The sequence below is a fragment of the Pituophis catenifer genome, unplaced genomic scaffold (genome assembly GCF_029215685.1).
Source record: "Pituophis catenifer annectens isolate HBS135680 unplaced genomic scaffold, rPitCat1.0.hap2 SCAF_17, whole genome shotgun sequence".
Lineage (NCBI taxonomy): Eukaryota > Metazoa > Chordata > Lepidosauria > Squamata > Colubridae > Pituophis > Pituophis catenifer.
The window spans coordinates 11,532,126-11,545,606 of NW_027256897.1; the positions used below are offsets into that span (position 1 = coordinate 11,532,126).

Consider the following 13,481-nt stretch of genomic DNA (forward strand, 5'->3'; position numbering starts at 1 on the left):
AAATAAATAAATAAATAAATAAATAAATAAATAAATAAATAAATATTTATACACTGCAGAAAAGAGGGAAAATATTAGAGAAGGTGACGAGTACGTGTTCTTAAGTAATGGATCTCAGGTTGCTTTTCTGTTATCTACTATGTTCTTAGAAGAAGAAATACTTGGATCTTGAGATTCAGGGGTTGCTACTGGAACCTTGTGGGGAAACTTACCAATTTCCATTTTGCCCACAGTTCTTTCCATGCGCCTGGAAATTTCTCTCCTGGGTTCATTCTTCCCTTGAAAATAAGGCTCTTGACCCTCCTTCCATACATGCTCCTAGGCTGGTGGGAGGGGGGTTAGGCTGTTCCTTGAGCCACAGGGGTGGGGCTTCATTTTTAATATAATAAGAGTTTTGCCCAGTTTTTTCCTCTTTTATTTTTTCCTTTTGTAAGCCACCCAGCGTCATTAGCAGTTGGGCTGCTCTCCAAGTTTAATAAAAGGAGTCCTACCTAAATAAATGGGTACATGTCCCAAATTTCCTGCCCTTGGATATCCCAGAGCTCCACCCGAGAGGATCCTGGCTTCTCTTTCAGCTATGCAGGACACGATCTGTAAAACTATTTCCAAGGTGGCTTCTCATCCTGGAGTGATAGTGAAATGCTTGAGATGTAACCACCACCTCGTGATTGCTGATAACTTGATTCCATCTTCTCCGGCGTAGATGAAAAAATTAAGCATTCGGTTCTTTAGGGTTTGATGCTTCAGCTGCTGAAGGTGGACTTAGTTTGTGGGAACAGTTCAGAAGTAAAATTAGTTGCGAGTCAAGGCAGCTGAAGTTTAGCCTGAAACCAGCACCTGAAAATAGTCTTAAGAGTCTGCTTAATACGTGGCTCTTACGCTTCTAGGATACAAGAAGGAAACTGGTGTGTTTCATGTTAGGAACCAGAGTTACATGGATTAAAAAAAAAAATTCCAGAAAATTGGTGTTTTATTTTGTTTCACATAAGCAACTTGGCTTCCTTACTAATGCCGATATCTTAATAATCCAGAGTTTGTTTCAGAGAACAGAAATCACTGACAAGTGACTTATAAGCTTGGCAGAATTCATAATCCAGAAATTGTGCTTATTTTGAGCAACTTGCAAAGTGAGAATTCCTTCCCTGAGCAGAATGTCCTAGAAATCCTTTTATCACATTATTGTTGACTGAGTTCTTTTCTGAGGCTCAGAAAAGGCTTGGCCTACGCTCCGTCTCTGGGCAGCCTTGAATTTGGGAAGAGAAGAGACGTTCCTTCTCTATAAACCTCTCTGGTCGATTCCCTACTTTACCTCTCACAGTTCCCCATCACAGAGCAAAAGCTCTCCCAACCACAATGATCCAGGAATAGAAATAATAATTTTAGATATAAAGAATTGTTTTCTCTGCTTTGCTCTCTGTAGGGATTAGTATCCTGAATTCGGTACGTTGGTTCCTCTGGATAACTTTGAACATCAGCTCACGGATGTCCTACACAACAAGCCTCCTCCCCCCATCTCCCCCCCTCCTCCTGCAAGACCAACCCTTGAGAAAAGGCCTAGGGCAGAGGAGGAGGAGACTGAGGCAAAGGCTAAGAAAGCAAGTGAATTCACAGCAAGTTAAACGGACTGTGATGCTGTTGCTTCATATTGTTTCATCATTTGTTTCCTGACACTGAATGTATGTACCATTTGTTTCTGTGCCCTCTTAAAAACATGAACCCCCCTCCCTTAATAAATGTTTTTGCTTGGCTTGGATTATTTGAGGATCTGTATTTTCAGGTGGACAAAGAAACCCCTTTGCTTCTCTTGAAGTCTCTCAAATCAGGTCATCAAATTCTTTTCAGCTCCACACCAAACTTGGTGCCTGAGTTTGGAGATGAAGACATGATTTAAATCCATCAGCCAACAATTAAAAGTAACAGGGAAAATGGCTGGGTGTTCTCATTTTCTCTCTGCTTCCCTTTCCTAAGAAGGGGCCAAATGAGCGTTTTCGTCCTTGCAATACAACTCTGATAAATTGGCTGCAAATAGAAGGAAGATTTCCCAGAGTCCAGGAGCCCTTCTGAAGACTGACGAACCTCTTGAAGGCATCTTCACTCTGACAACTGACAGTAACTGGCAGTTTAGCCTGCATGGATGAGGTCATAAAGCCCTCAGAATTCCCTAAGAGATGGCAGGTCCCCTCTGAAACATCACCTGCTCCACCTTTTCTATGTGCACCAATGCCAGGCAAATGTCTGTAGGAGGCGACCAAACCAACACTCAAGCTGCCCGTTTCGAACCTTTTTGCACAAAAGGCAAAGCTCTTTGGATGTAGACTGCATTCTGTTAAGGGAAGCGCCACTCATTAACGTAGCTCTGGGTGAACTTCCCATCGCATTCCCTTTGGGTTGCCCTGCTGTTTTGTGTTTTGCTCCATCATCCCAGGTGAGCTCCCGCCATTATTTCTGCTTAGGTGAGGCACCTTTTCCTGACACCATGTTGTTAGATGGTGCCAAGTTCAAGGACAGAAAGAGAGAGCGAAATTTTCTCCTCAAATTTTGAACTTGATTGAATTACCAGCAGGGTTGATCTCCTTTTGGGGCAGGCAGCACTGCAGCACTGGCTTTAGGCCAGGCAGAGGGAGGGCTGGATCCTGTGTCAGAGCAGCCCTCAACTGCAGCCCTTGGACAGGGATCAGGCAGGGATCTCGTCCACAGCTGCCCAGTTGAGAATCCAACATTCCTGAACCACTGACAGATGGACATCCAGACTCATACAAGGCCTCCCGCCCCTCCCAGGACAGCCTGCTCTGCTAGTTGCCATCAGAATGACCGACAGCAGTCCAACTCAGGCCTGGGACCCTGGGCATGGCCCTGGAAGACTAAAGGAATTTATTAAAAGAAAAATACGTATTAAATTTATTAAAAGTGAAAGTTTTAATTGGATTTTATTACCTTTCTTGCCAGGCATTTTTGTGGTTTTTCTCTTGTGTGGATTCTTTGATGTCTATAAAGGTTGCTGCTCTGACTGAATCTCTTTCACACTCCAGGCATTCGTATGGCTTCTCTCCTGAGTGGATCCTTTGATGTTGATCAAGATGTGATCTCCGATTGAAGTTCTTTCCACACTCAAGGCATTTATGAGGTTTTTCTCCTGTGTGGATCCTTTGATGTCTATAAAGGTTTCCCCTCAGACTGAATCTCTTTCCACACTCCAGGCACTTATAAGGTTTCTCTCCTGTGTGGATCCTTTGATGTGTATAAAGGGTGCTCCTTAGACTGAATCTCTTTCCACACTCCAGGCATTCGTATGGCTTCTCTCCCGAGTGGATCCTTTGATGTGTATAAAGGTTTCCCCTCTGACTGAATCTCTTTCCACACTCAAGGCATTTATGTGGTTTTTCTCCTGTGTGGATCCTTTGATGTATATAAAGTGTTCCCCTCTGACTGAATCTCTTTCCACACTCAAGGCATTTATGTGGTTTTTCTACTGAGTGGATCCTTTGATGTCTATAAAGGTTTCCCCTCAGATTGAATCTCTTTCCACACTCCAGGCATTTATGAGGTTTCTCTCCCGAGTGGATCCTTTGATGTGTATAAAGGTTTCCCCTCTGACTGAAGCTCTTTCCACATTCCAGGCACTTATGAGGTTTTTCTCCTGTGTGGATAATTAGGTGGCTTTGAAGATGTCCGTTTCTTTTGAAGGTTTTTCCACATTCCGGGCACTGATGTTCCTTTGCTCCCTCTTGGATCCTTCGGGGCTTTCGGGGTCTTCCGAAGGAGCCTCCGCCCTCCAGGCCCATCTCGGGGTCTCCGCCCATTTCCTCCTCCCCGCTTCGCCCTCCAGGCAGCCGCCTTTTCCAGGCTCCCCCTCGGCTCATCGCTCCTGCAGCCTGAGAGCCCCTGGCCTTTCCTCGCCGTCTCCTGTGGAAACCGCGCCGGGACCTGGCAGGTCTGCTCCGTGGGGTCCGCTCTCCTCTTTCTCTTGGCCGGCACCTTTTTCCTGCATCCGGCGCCATCCTCCGTCCTCCTGCAGGGGAGAAAGAGAAGAGGGTCACGGCTGCATCCCCTTCCCCACAGGGGAGGCCCAGGCCCAAGCCCCACCTCCAATGGGCTTCCCGGGCATTCTCCAGGCGGACATGGCCTCCTTCCCAGCCTCCTGTCTCCGTCCTTCCCGCCTACCAGACTAGGCCTCGGGCTCCCAGGCCTCCAGAGAGACTCTCCCGGACTACAATTCCCAGCATCCCCTGCACCAAACCTGCATCAAACGGCCTCCTCTGTCGATGATTCAGACAGCTTCCTCATTGCCCGTTTTGTTTCCGGAAGTGGAGGCTTCATGCCCTTTTTCCTCCAATAGTTCTGCCTTTTCCTTTGGAGGATCCGCCCCTCGGAGTCCATTCGCCAATCGGCAACATCCCGAGCGCGACCAATCTGTGTCCTTCTTCCTGCAACAAGCCAGATGGCACCTGCGCAGTTCCGCAAGTTATTACGGTCCGGGGTGGAGGTGGGACAAGAGGGAGGGGGGGCTTCCTTTGAACTTTGGGGTCTGGTTCCCCCCCCATATTGAGGCCGGTGGAGGTCAGGGGTTGAAGCCTTATATGAGCCCATGAAGGGCAGCCAGTTGGGTCTATTGTGGGACCTTTGGAGACCCTGAGTCTGAATCAGCTGCTCTTTGTGTCCTGGATTCCTTCTTTTCATTGAGGGAAATCTCTTTGCTACAATACTCTTAATAAATTGCCTTTGAATGCTCCTCCCACTCAGATCCTAATTGGAGCAAGTGTGCTGTGGCTGAATCTAGGGCTCATTTGACCTTTATTGTTGGGGGTGCAAAGGAGCTTCTCCCTGCCATTGTTTGATATAATCTATGTGGATTTCCCAAATGTGGGGACCTATTAAGACCATCCCCAAGCATCTGAAGCTCTCAGTTGGATTCCCTTGTCTTCCAGCAGAAACCCCTACAAGGGACTCTCTAACGCCAAGGAAGCTTTGTGAGATATGAGCCATATTCTTAAAAAGCCCCCACCCTTTTAGCCTTAAAACGCCTGGCTTTTCCCCAGGCGCTGGGAGATCAGACAAGGAGAAGGTGGCATGGATTGGCCCCAGGATTTTCTTTCATGGTTTTTCTTTTATGTTTTAATGTGTTGGATACTTTTTAAAAAACCCTTTTTGGGAGCTGCACAGAGTTGACTGAAAGATGGGCAGTTATAAGGATTTTTTAAATGTTATCTAATTCTGGGTTTTATTTAATTGACCAAACTAAGTAATAATTTTAATTAGCAATTTTATGATGTTTGTGTGTCTATATTTTTCTTGACTGTACACCGCCTTGAGTCCTACGGGAGAAAGGCGGTATAGAAATAAATAAATAAATAAATAAATAAATAAATAAATAAATAAATAAATAAATAAATAAATAAATAAATAACTTTCAAGAGCAAAAATCTCGATCCGGTCATAGATGGTTACCACACTTACATTCCTTTCACAAGCTCAATTCAAAATTTCCATTACATCTTTTATAAATAAACAAAAAAAAGAAAAGAAAAGAAAAAAGAAGAAGATAAAGAAATTCAAAACTTAAGAAAAAACCAATTTTACCTCAAATTTCACATTGGACTTCCGGTTTGCGCCGCGGAGACATAGACAGGGAAATGGCGAGCTCCGCTGAGCCCTGCCAAATCCCCTCTGCTAAGCTGCCGCCGATAGGTCTGCGGACCTCCCCTGTCTTGTAGGGACAGGGGGACAAGAAGGAATGCCTTGGGCGGCTGAGAGGAATGGGCGGGTTCCTCGGGGCCGGAGGCTTCTCCTTCACGCTGGCGGCAGCGGGACGGCAGCCATGGTGGCTGCCCTGAAACTGCGGCAACCGGGAACAAGGATTGTGCTGGAGGAAGAAGATGAAGAAAGAGCAAAAATCAAGAAGCCAGGCAATAACGTACCTATTTGGAATTATTGGAAAATAAGACCCCAAAATTAAAAGCGGCTATTGGACTGCGGGGCTTAAAGATTGAAAAGGAAAAAAAAATGGGTAAAAGACCCAAATTGAATTTTGTTGCAGTAAACTTAAACTGGATGATTTGGTATTAATACATTTCTGAAATTTGACTGTGCCTTTAACTGGAGTGGAGAGGAGAAATGGATATTCCTGAGAATTAATGCCTCTAAAAGAAAATGAAGCTAATGAAGATAGAGATGGATGGCTACAAAATAGCCATGGAGTCTGCAGTGATTAAACAGAGAAGTGGATTAAAGAGATTTCCCTTTCTGGGTGGAAAAGAAACATGTTAATTGGCTTTTTACCCTGGATTACTTGAAATTAATATTGGATATAAGGATTTTGGAGATTCCTACTCTGTCCCAGATGATTTTAAGAAAGAAGAAAGAAGAAAGAAGAAAGAAAGAACATTTTGGATTTTAACAATGGAGACTGACAAAACTAGGTGTGGCGTAGTTAACAAAGACAGGAAGCTGATGCACTATGCTTGGATCAGACATTTTAAAAGTTTTAAAGGGACATACAGAAATTCTTTACTTTGAACTGATGAACCTTGAAATAGAGCACTTTGGACAGAGAGGAAAAGGAAGAAAAGGAAGAATTAAAGTGGAAAAATTTAAATGTGACTAACTGAAATGTAAAGTTTAAAAGCCTATGTATATATGATAAAGTTTAAAAGCCTAGGTATATATGATTTTTGGATAAAAATAGGAAGGGTTGTGAAATAATAAAAATAGAAAATAAGAGGTGGCTACTAAAATAGTGGATGATATCAAGGGGATAAAAATAATAAAGAAGAATATATTTTGAGGCAGGAAAATTTTAAGAAAATGTACTGTTTGATGTAATATGTTTTAATTTTAATTTGCAAACAAATGTTAAACTGATGCATAAGGATTGATTGAACAAAATACAAGATACACAGATGCTAGTGATTAGTCTTGAATTAAGGTAATACAAGTTGGAAATGATGACTATTATGAAATATACTGAGATTTAAATTGAAAGAGCAGGATGGAAAAATGATATAAAACAGATAATTATATTACAGTTAAAATATGTGGGATGGATACCAACTAGATAAGAGTTTGAGACTCGGTGGAAATATGTTGGAAATTAATTCAAAATGCTGGAAACAGACAAACAAATAGGAGGAGAGTTGGAGGAGACTATGCTGGAAATCAGCCAAACAATGGAGGGAGTTAAGGAGGAGACTATGCTGGAAATCAGCCCACAAAATGCTGGAAACAGTCAAACAAATAGGAGGAGAATTGGAGGAGATTGAGGAACTATTCTAAAATCAACTAAATAGTTGGTGTTTGGGAGGGGATCAAGCTGAGAATTAATCAAATAGAACAAGCTGGAAGATAGTTAAATATTAGAGGGAGATATAGTGGAAAATATATTAGAAATTGGAGTAAATAAAATATGCCTTTGAGAGAAATCTGTGTAATATATAAACCGGGAGAAAAAAAAAACTAAGGTAAACTGAGGATAAGGGTCAAAGGATTAAAATTAGATAAAATGTTGTTTTATAAAATATAATAAAAATGGAGTGGTATTGAATTGAAATTAAGAATAAATGGTGATAAAATTGTAAGGTAAACACTTAACAAAAGGTTAGAATATTGTAAAAATTATTTTGATATGACTTGTATAAGATATAAGGTAAAGAAGAATAAAGATAAGTTTAGAATTGTTATGCAGATGTAAAAATGAGTGAAAGTGAATTTGAAACTAATTTTGGATAGATATAATGGATTTATATAGATGAAAATACTTTGTATAATTTCTGACACAGTTAGATAGTGTTTGATGCTATGATAGATGGTAGGTGAGATGCTTGAAATTAACGAATAAAAAGCCCTATGATGTAAACAGTCTATTTCTAATGTCCATGGTTTTTTTGGTGGATTGTTAATAAAGAATAATAAATTTTCTTTTAGAAAAATAACCTGGAGCTGCTGGCTCCATTCTAATAGGTTAGCACCATCCATTCTTAATTTAGGAAAGTCATTTGGTAAAATTCCTGCATTGTTATGTGTGTTACTTACAGCAGGTGGCTGTCCATAGTGCTGAATGTCCTGGTACTCACAGAAAGGCATAGGGATACTTGCAAGTAGCTTTAAAGGTTCTCTCTGCATTCTGCTGTCTCTATTTTCTTCTAGGTGGTACTGAGCATGTGCGAAGCTCATTTCAGCTTTGGCGTCGCCGGAGAAGGTTCCTGGGGCTGCAGCTCCTCCGTAGTGGTCTCTCTTGGGCATGCAAGCCTCTGGCTCCAATCTGGGGTCCATCGGTGGGCCAAAGGCTGTTCTCTCGCCGTGCTGCCATCCGGATGAAGATCTTGGGGCCTCGGAAACGTCTGCGGAGTTGGTGAGTATTTGCAGTAGCCTCTGAGTTCCGGTGTTTGGGGTCTCGGCATTCACGAAGTCATCGTCTTAGGCGTGTCAGTGGCAGGTCTCTCACTCCCCAGGCGATCATTTTGTCGTTGTTTTTCCTTTTGATTACTGTTCTTTAAGGTCCTTTGGGATCTTGTAGAAATTTTCAGATTAGGGCCGAAGGCTGCAATGAGGTTTTCATGGCTCCCTCTATTTGCTGATCATCTGGGGATGTTTCAGTATCTGAATTGGGATCGTTATCCCAATAGTTTTTATTTTTCTCTTTTCGGTTAGAGGAATTGTTTTCCCGCACCGGCCATTTTGAATTGGGGCCTCTGATTGGTTGTTCCTTGGGCATTTTGGCGGGCTGGCTGATTAAAGATGGCTGCCATTCAGAATTTTGCACGGGATCGTTATTTTCTGCATTTGTTAGTATTTCGGTTTGGGGCAGATCACTTACTGATTCGTGGTCTGTGGCTTCTAGATTGGGATCGTGGCCTTTTCTCGCTGCCTATCGGTCTTGCATGAGGTTTTTGAGGTTTGCGACAAGGCTTTCATCATCTCCCTGCATTCTTATCAGTTTGAGGATGTCCAGTCTCAGGCTGTTGTTTCTTTGTGCATCCATTTCTTGATCACTTTGCTCATGGATCTCCCCTTCCTCGTCTGTTGTGGGATCTTCAAATTCTTCTGCAGTTTCCATCAAGGATCTGTTAATTGGGGATCGATGTGCCATCATCTCTTTGATATGCGCTCTGGTGTTTGGTCTCTTCCTTGACATATTTAATTCCTTACCATCCTCTGCTACCATACTGTGACTAGTTTCGAGGATCAGACTCAATAAGAAACACAGATTTGTTATTCAATTAAACCAAAGGTCTTTATTAATTGACATGTCCTTTTCTATTCACAGGTTACTTCTGGAAGAGTGCAGGATCAGAGTGGGATGCCCCTTTTATACTGAAGGGGCGGGAACAGAGGTAAGGAGTGGTTTGAGGAGAAAGTGGGAGGAGGGAGTGTATATGTTAAATTCTTATTGTATGAGGCATCTATTTATATGACGGTCTGTGGAGGGGCTGGCAAGGCAGCTGGGGGGGAGGGCCTGGCTGACTTAATCTTCTTACTGTCTCTGGGATGTATTTTGCGGTTATGATTTTTTTTTTTTTATTTGATTTATATGCCGCCCTTCTCCGGAGACTCAGGGCGGCTTACAGTGCGTTAAGCAATAGCCTTCATACTTTTGTATATTTATACAAAGTCAGCTTATTGCCCCCACAAACTGGGTTCTCCTTTAACCTACCTTAGAAAGGATGGAAGGCTGAGTCAACCTTGAGCCTTGGAGAGATTCGAACCAGCAGTAAATTGCAGGCAGCTGTGTTAATAACAGGGTGCTTTAAACCACTGTAGTACCAAGGCTCATTCATGACGGATGGATGTATTGCCCCCAAACTGTACAGGTAGTACTAACTAGATCTGCAATCAGAATTGAGACAATAATTTCTGTTCTTGACAGTTGCTGCACCCCATTTTTTGCCATAATTGGCAGGTCATATCCTACAGTTGTGAAGTGAGTTGTGAAGTTGTTATGTGAATCCTCCAATGACTTTGTGGGACACCAGCTGGGAAGGTTACAAATGCTGATGAAGTCACCCTGGGACAGCGCAGCCGTCAGAAATACTTGCCAGTGACTAAACGCCTGGATTTTGACCACATGACCACGGGGATGCTGGAACAGTTGTAAGTGTGAAAACTGGTCAAGGCCACTTTTTTCAGTGCTGCTAGTGAAGCACTAAGCACTTCACTAAGTCACTAAGCAAATAGTTGTAGGTCAAGGACTATCACTACAGTGCTTTAAAAATAATCCAAAATAGCCCCCAAATTGGAACCCACAGAGGTCAAAAATTTTCCTGAAACAATCCGGCAAAACAAGCCCATTCTGGGAGAAAAGCTGTCCAACTGTCCACAACTGTTTCCAACTCACATTTCCACTCAATCCCCAAACTTTGAGAGGGTGGTTGAATCTCCTGGAGGTTTATCTGTCTCCTCAGGGTCACCTGAGTGGTGCAAATGGTTCTTGCAGTCTGCAATTTTTTCCTCTGGAAATCCATTCACACCCCCACACCATGCAAAGGAGGTTCAGCCCAAATTGCATCGCTCAAAGTCTGTAGAGATTCTCCGTCATCCAGGTCAGGGTTGTCCCACAGGTGCTTTGTTCAGGAGGCAACTGGACTTTCTGTTTTTTTCTTTTGAAGGCATTTCACTTCTCATCCCAGAAGCTTCTTTGGTTCTGAAGAACTGAAGAAGCTTCTTGGATGAGAAGTGAAACGTCTTCAAGGAAAAATGAAGCCCAGTTGCTTCTTGAAAAAGCACCTTTGGAATAAGGCCTCCTGCATGAGCAGGGGGTTGGACTAGAAGACCTCCAAGGTCCCTTCCAGCTCGGTTGTTCTTATTCTGTTAGCTGAGAAGGGAACTTCCTAGAAACTTCTAAAAACACCTCCAGCATCAGAACACCTGAGGTCTTTCGTGCAAAACAAGAAGAACCTTAAAATGATGTCAAATTGTGCCCCCCCAAGATCTCCCCCCCCCCATTGCCCAGGGAGGGACCCTGGATGGGGGGAAAGTCAGAGACCCAGGAGGGCTCCCCAACTTTGGCCTGCCTGAATGCGGGGGAGGGATCGGAGGAGGAGAAGACGGGACCCCAAAGATCAAAGGGAGACCCCCCCAGTCTCACCACTTGGCAAGAACAGAAAGGCAGTCAGCACTGCGCAGGTGCACTCTTGGTGACTGAAAATGTAGGACACCGATTGGTCGCTCTGGGGACGGCAGCGATTGGCTGGAGGACTCCTTGGGGTTTTCCCTCCAAAGGAAGGGTGCCCTGTTGAGGAATTTGCAGAGCAACCCTTGAGTAGCAAGGGTGTGCACATGAAAGCGATTGAGAGTAGTTACGAATAAAACACAGCCAACACACAGATACTATGAGTTGTGTTTACTTTTAGGAAAATAGTAATAAGGCACAGTCCAATAAACAGTTCAGGTCATACACAAATAAAGTAGTAGATAGTAAAACTGTTATGTGGGGTGAATGAGGACACAGCAAGCCAGAGTAGTTAGTGACAACAGCTCTTTATTATATGCTGAGACTCCAGCAACTGACCAGGGCAGCCAGCTCCCTTTATATACCTTGCAGCTGTGGTGGTCAGCCAATCAGCTGAGGGTCAGTTAATTCGAACTTCCTGCCAAACAAACCTATTTACATAACACTCCTCCCCTCCCAGAAGTCACTTGGGGTGTTATTTGCATACATAGTCTCTCAGGTGACTAGGGCGTGTGCGAGTCCTAGTTGACCTGCGCAGTTCAGTCGGAGGGGCGGCGTTGAGCAGGTCGGAGGGACTTTCTGTTTCTCCCTGCTCCGCCAATGAGGCCTCCGGGACCTCCTCGTGGGCGGCGACTTCTTCGGCTGTTGGGACTACCTCGACGGGGCGGCGCTGGATACCAGAATCCTCAGCTAAGTCCCCCGCTCTACTCAGGCTAGTGGTTTGTGCTTCTGGTTGGTAGTCGTGGTCGGGGATGGGGTCGTCTAATGTATTGTCGGTGTCTGTGGTTACTCGTTTTCTTAATTGGTCAATGTGCCTGCGCCAAACTCTCCCGTCCCCCATGTCTACCCGGTATGACTTGGGGCCTGTGATTTCTGTGATTGTTCCGGCCTCCCAGAGTGGGCCCTGTCCATAGTTTCTAGTGTGTACCGGTGTTCCTATGGTGAACTCTCTAAGTTTCCTCTCCCCCCTCTTGAAGACCTCTGGGGAGTAATTGGGGTTGAGTCTATCTAGTATTCCCCGGAGTTTCCGCCCCATTAATAGTTCGGCCGGACTTCGGCCCTTGGCCGTACAGGGTGTGGAGTGCTGAGCTATTAAGAACTTGTCTACCCTTTCCTGCCAGTCCCCGGGGCTTAAGCGTGAAAGGGCCTCCTTTGCTGACCTAACAAATCTCTCAGCCTGTCCGTTACTAGCCGGGTGAAACGGGGCAGAAAGGACATGTCTGATCCCAAGTCCCGCTAAGTAACCCTCGAACTGTGTTGCGGTGAACTGTGGCCCGTTATCTGACACTAGGATGTCCGGTAACCCATGTGTGGCGAATAACTGTCTTAGCTCTCTGATGGTTGCGTCGGTGGTAGTGGCCTTCATTAGCTTGATCTCCAACCATTTGGAGAATGCGTCTACGACGACCATGAAGGTCTGCCCATGGAACGGGCCTGCAAAGTCAATATGTATTCTGGACCAGGGTCCCTGGGGCCTTTCCCACTCTCTCACGGGTGCCGTTGGCGGGTCTGATCTGGACTCTTGGCAGGGCTGGCATCTCCCCACCCACTCGGTAATGTCTGCATCCATGCTGGGCCACCAGACATAGCTCCTGGCTAGCCCTTTCATTCTTACAATCCCAGGGTGCCCCTCATGCAACAACATTAAAACTTTCTCCCTTAAACGTGAAGGAATAACAACCCGATCGCCCCATAGTAAACAACCCCCTTGCATTGTCAACTCATCCCGTTTTCCCACGAATGGTTTAAATTCCCCGCTCCCAATCCTTTCCGGCCACCCCCTCATAACCCAACTTGCGACTGTCCAGATCACGTGGTCTTTGGTTGAGGCTCTCGCAACCTCGGCTGATGTGATGGGCCCAGAGTCCAAAACGTCTATCAGCAGGATGGGGATGCTGGGTGTGGGGTCTTCTAAACCGTCGGGTAGTGGGCATCGGCTGAGTGCGTCCGTGTTGCCCATGTCCGCCCCTGGTCGATGTACCAGGCGATAGGAGTATGCTGCGAGGAAGATGGCCCAGCGTGTCATCCTGGGCGAAAGTGCTGCCGGGGTTGGTCGATCTCCCGCGAGGAGACCCAGGAGCGGGCGATGGTCTGTGATTAACTCAAAGTCCCTCCCGAACAAGTACTCGTGGAATTTCTTCACTCCCGAAACGGCGGCTAGGGCCTCCTTGTCGAGCTGGCTATAATTTCGCTCGGCACTTGATAGAGTTCGGGAGTAATATGCGATGGGCGCCTCTAGGCCATTCGGGAGTCTGTGGCTCAGGACGGCTCCCACCCCGAACGGGGACGCGTCACATGCTAGAACAAGGGGAAGCGTTGC

At 45.1% G+C, this 13,481-nt stretch overlaps 1 protein-coding gene and 1 pseudogene across 1 annotated transcript in view; one reads left to right on the forward strand and one right to left on the reverse strand.

Moving 5' to 3' along the window:
- The window catches only part of LOC139325576 (uncharacterized), a 200,861-nt gene extending 196,712 nt beyond the window's left edge, over positions 1-4,149 (reverse strand). The window contains 2 exon segments of the mRNA XM_070955513.1: positions 3,019-4,009; positions 4,084-4,149. Coding sequence (XP_070811614.1) covers positions 3,019-4,009; positions 4,084-4,120 — 1,028 coding nt within the window. The 5' untranslated portion in view covers positions 4,121-4,149.
- The window catches only part of LOC139325597 (uncharacterized), a 200,237-nt pseudogene that overhangs the window by 146,156 nt on the left and 40,600 nt on the right, over positions 1-13,481 (forward strand).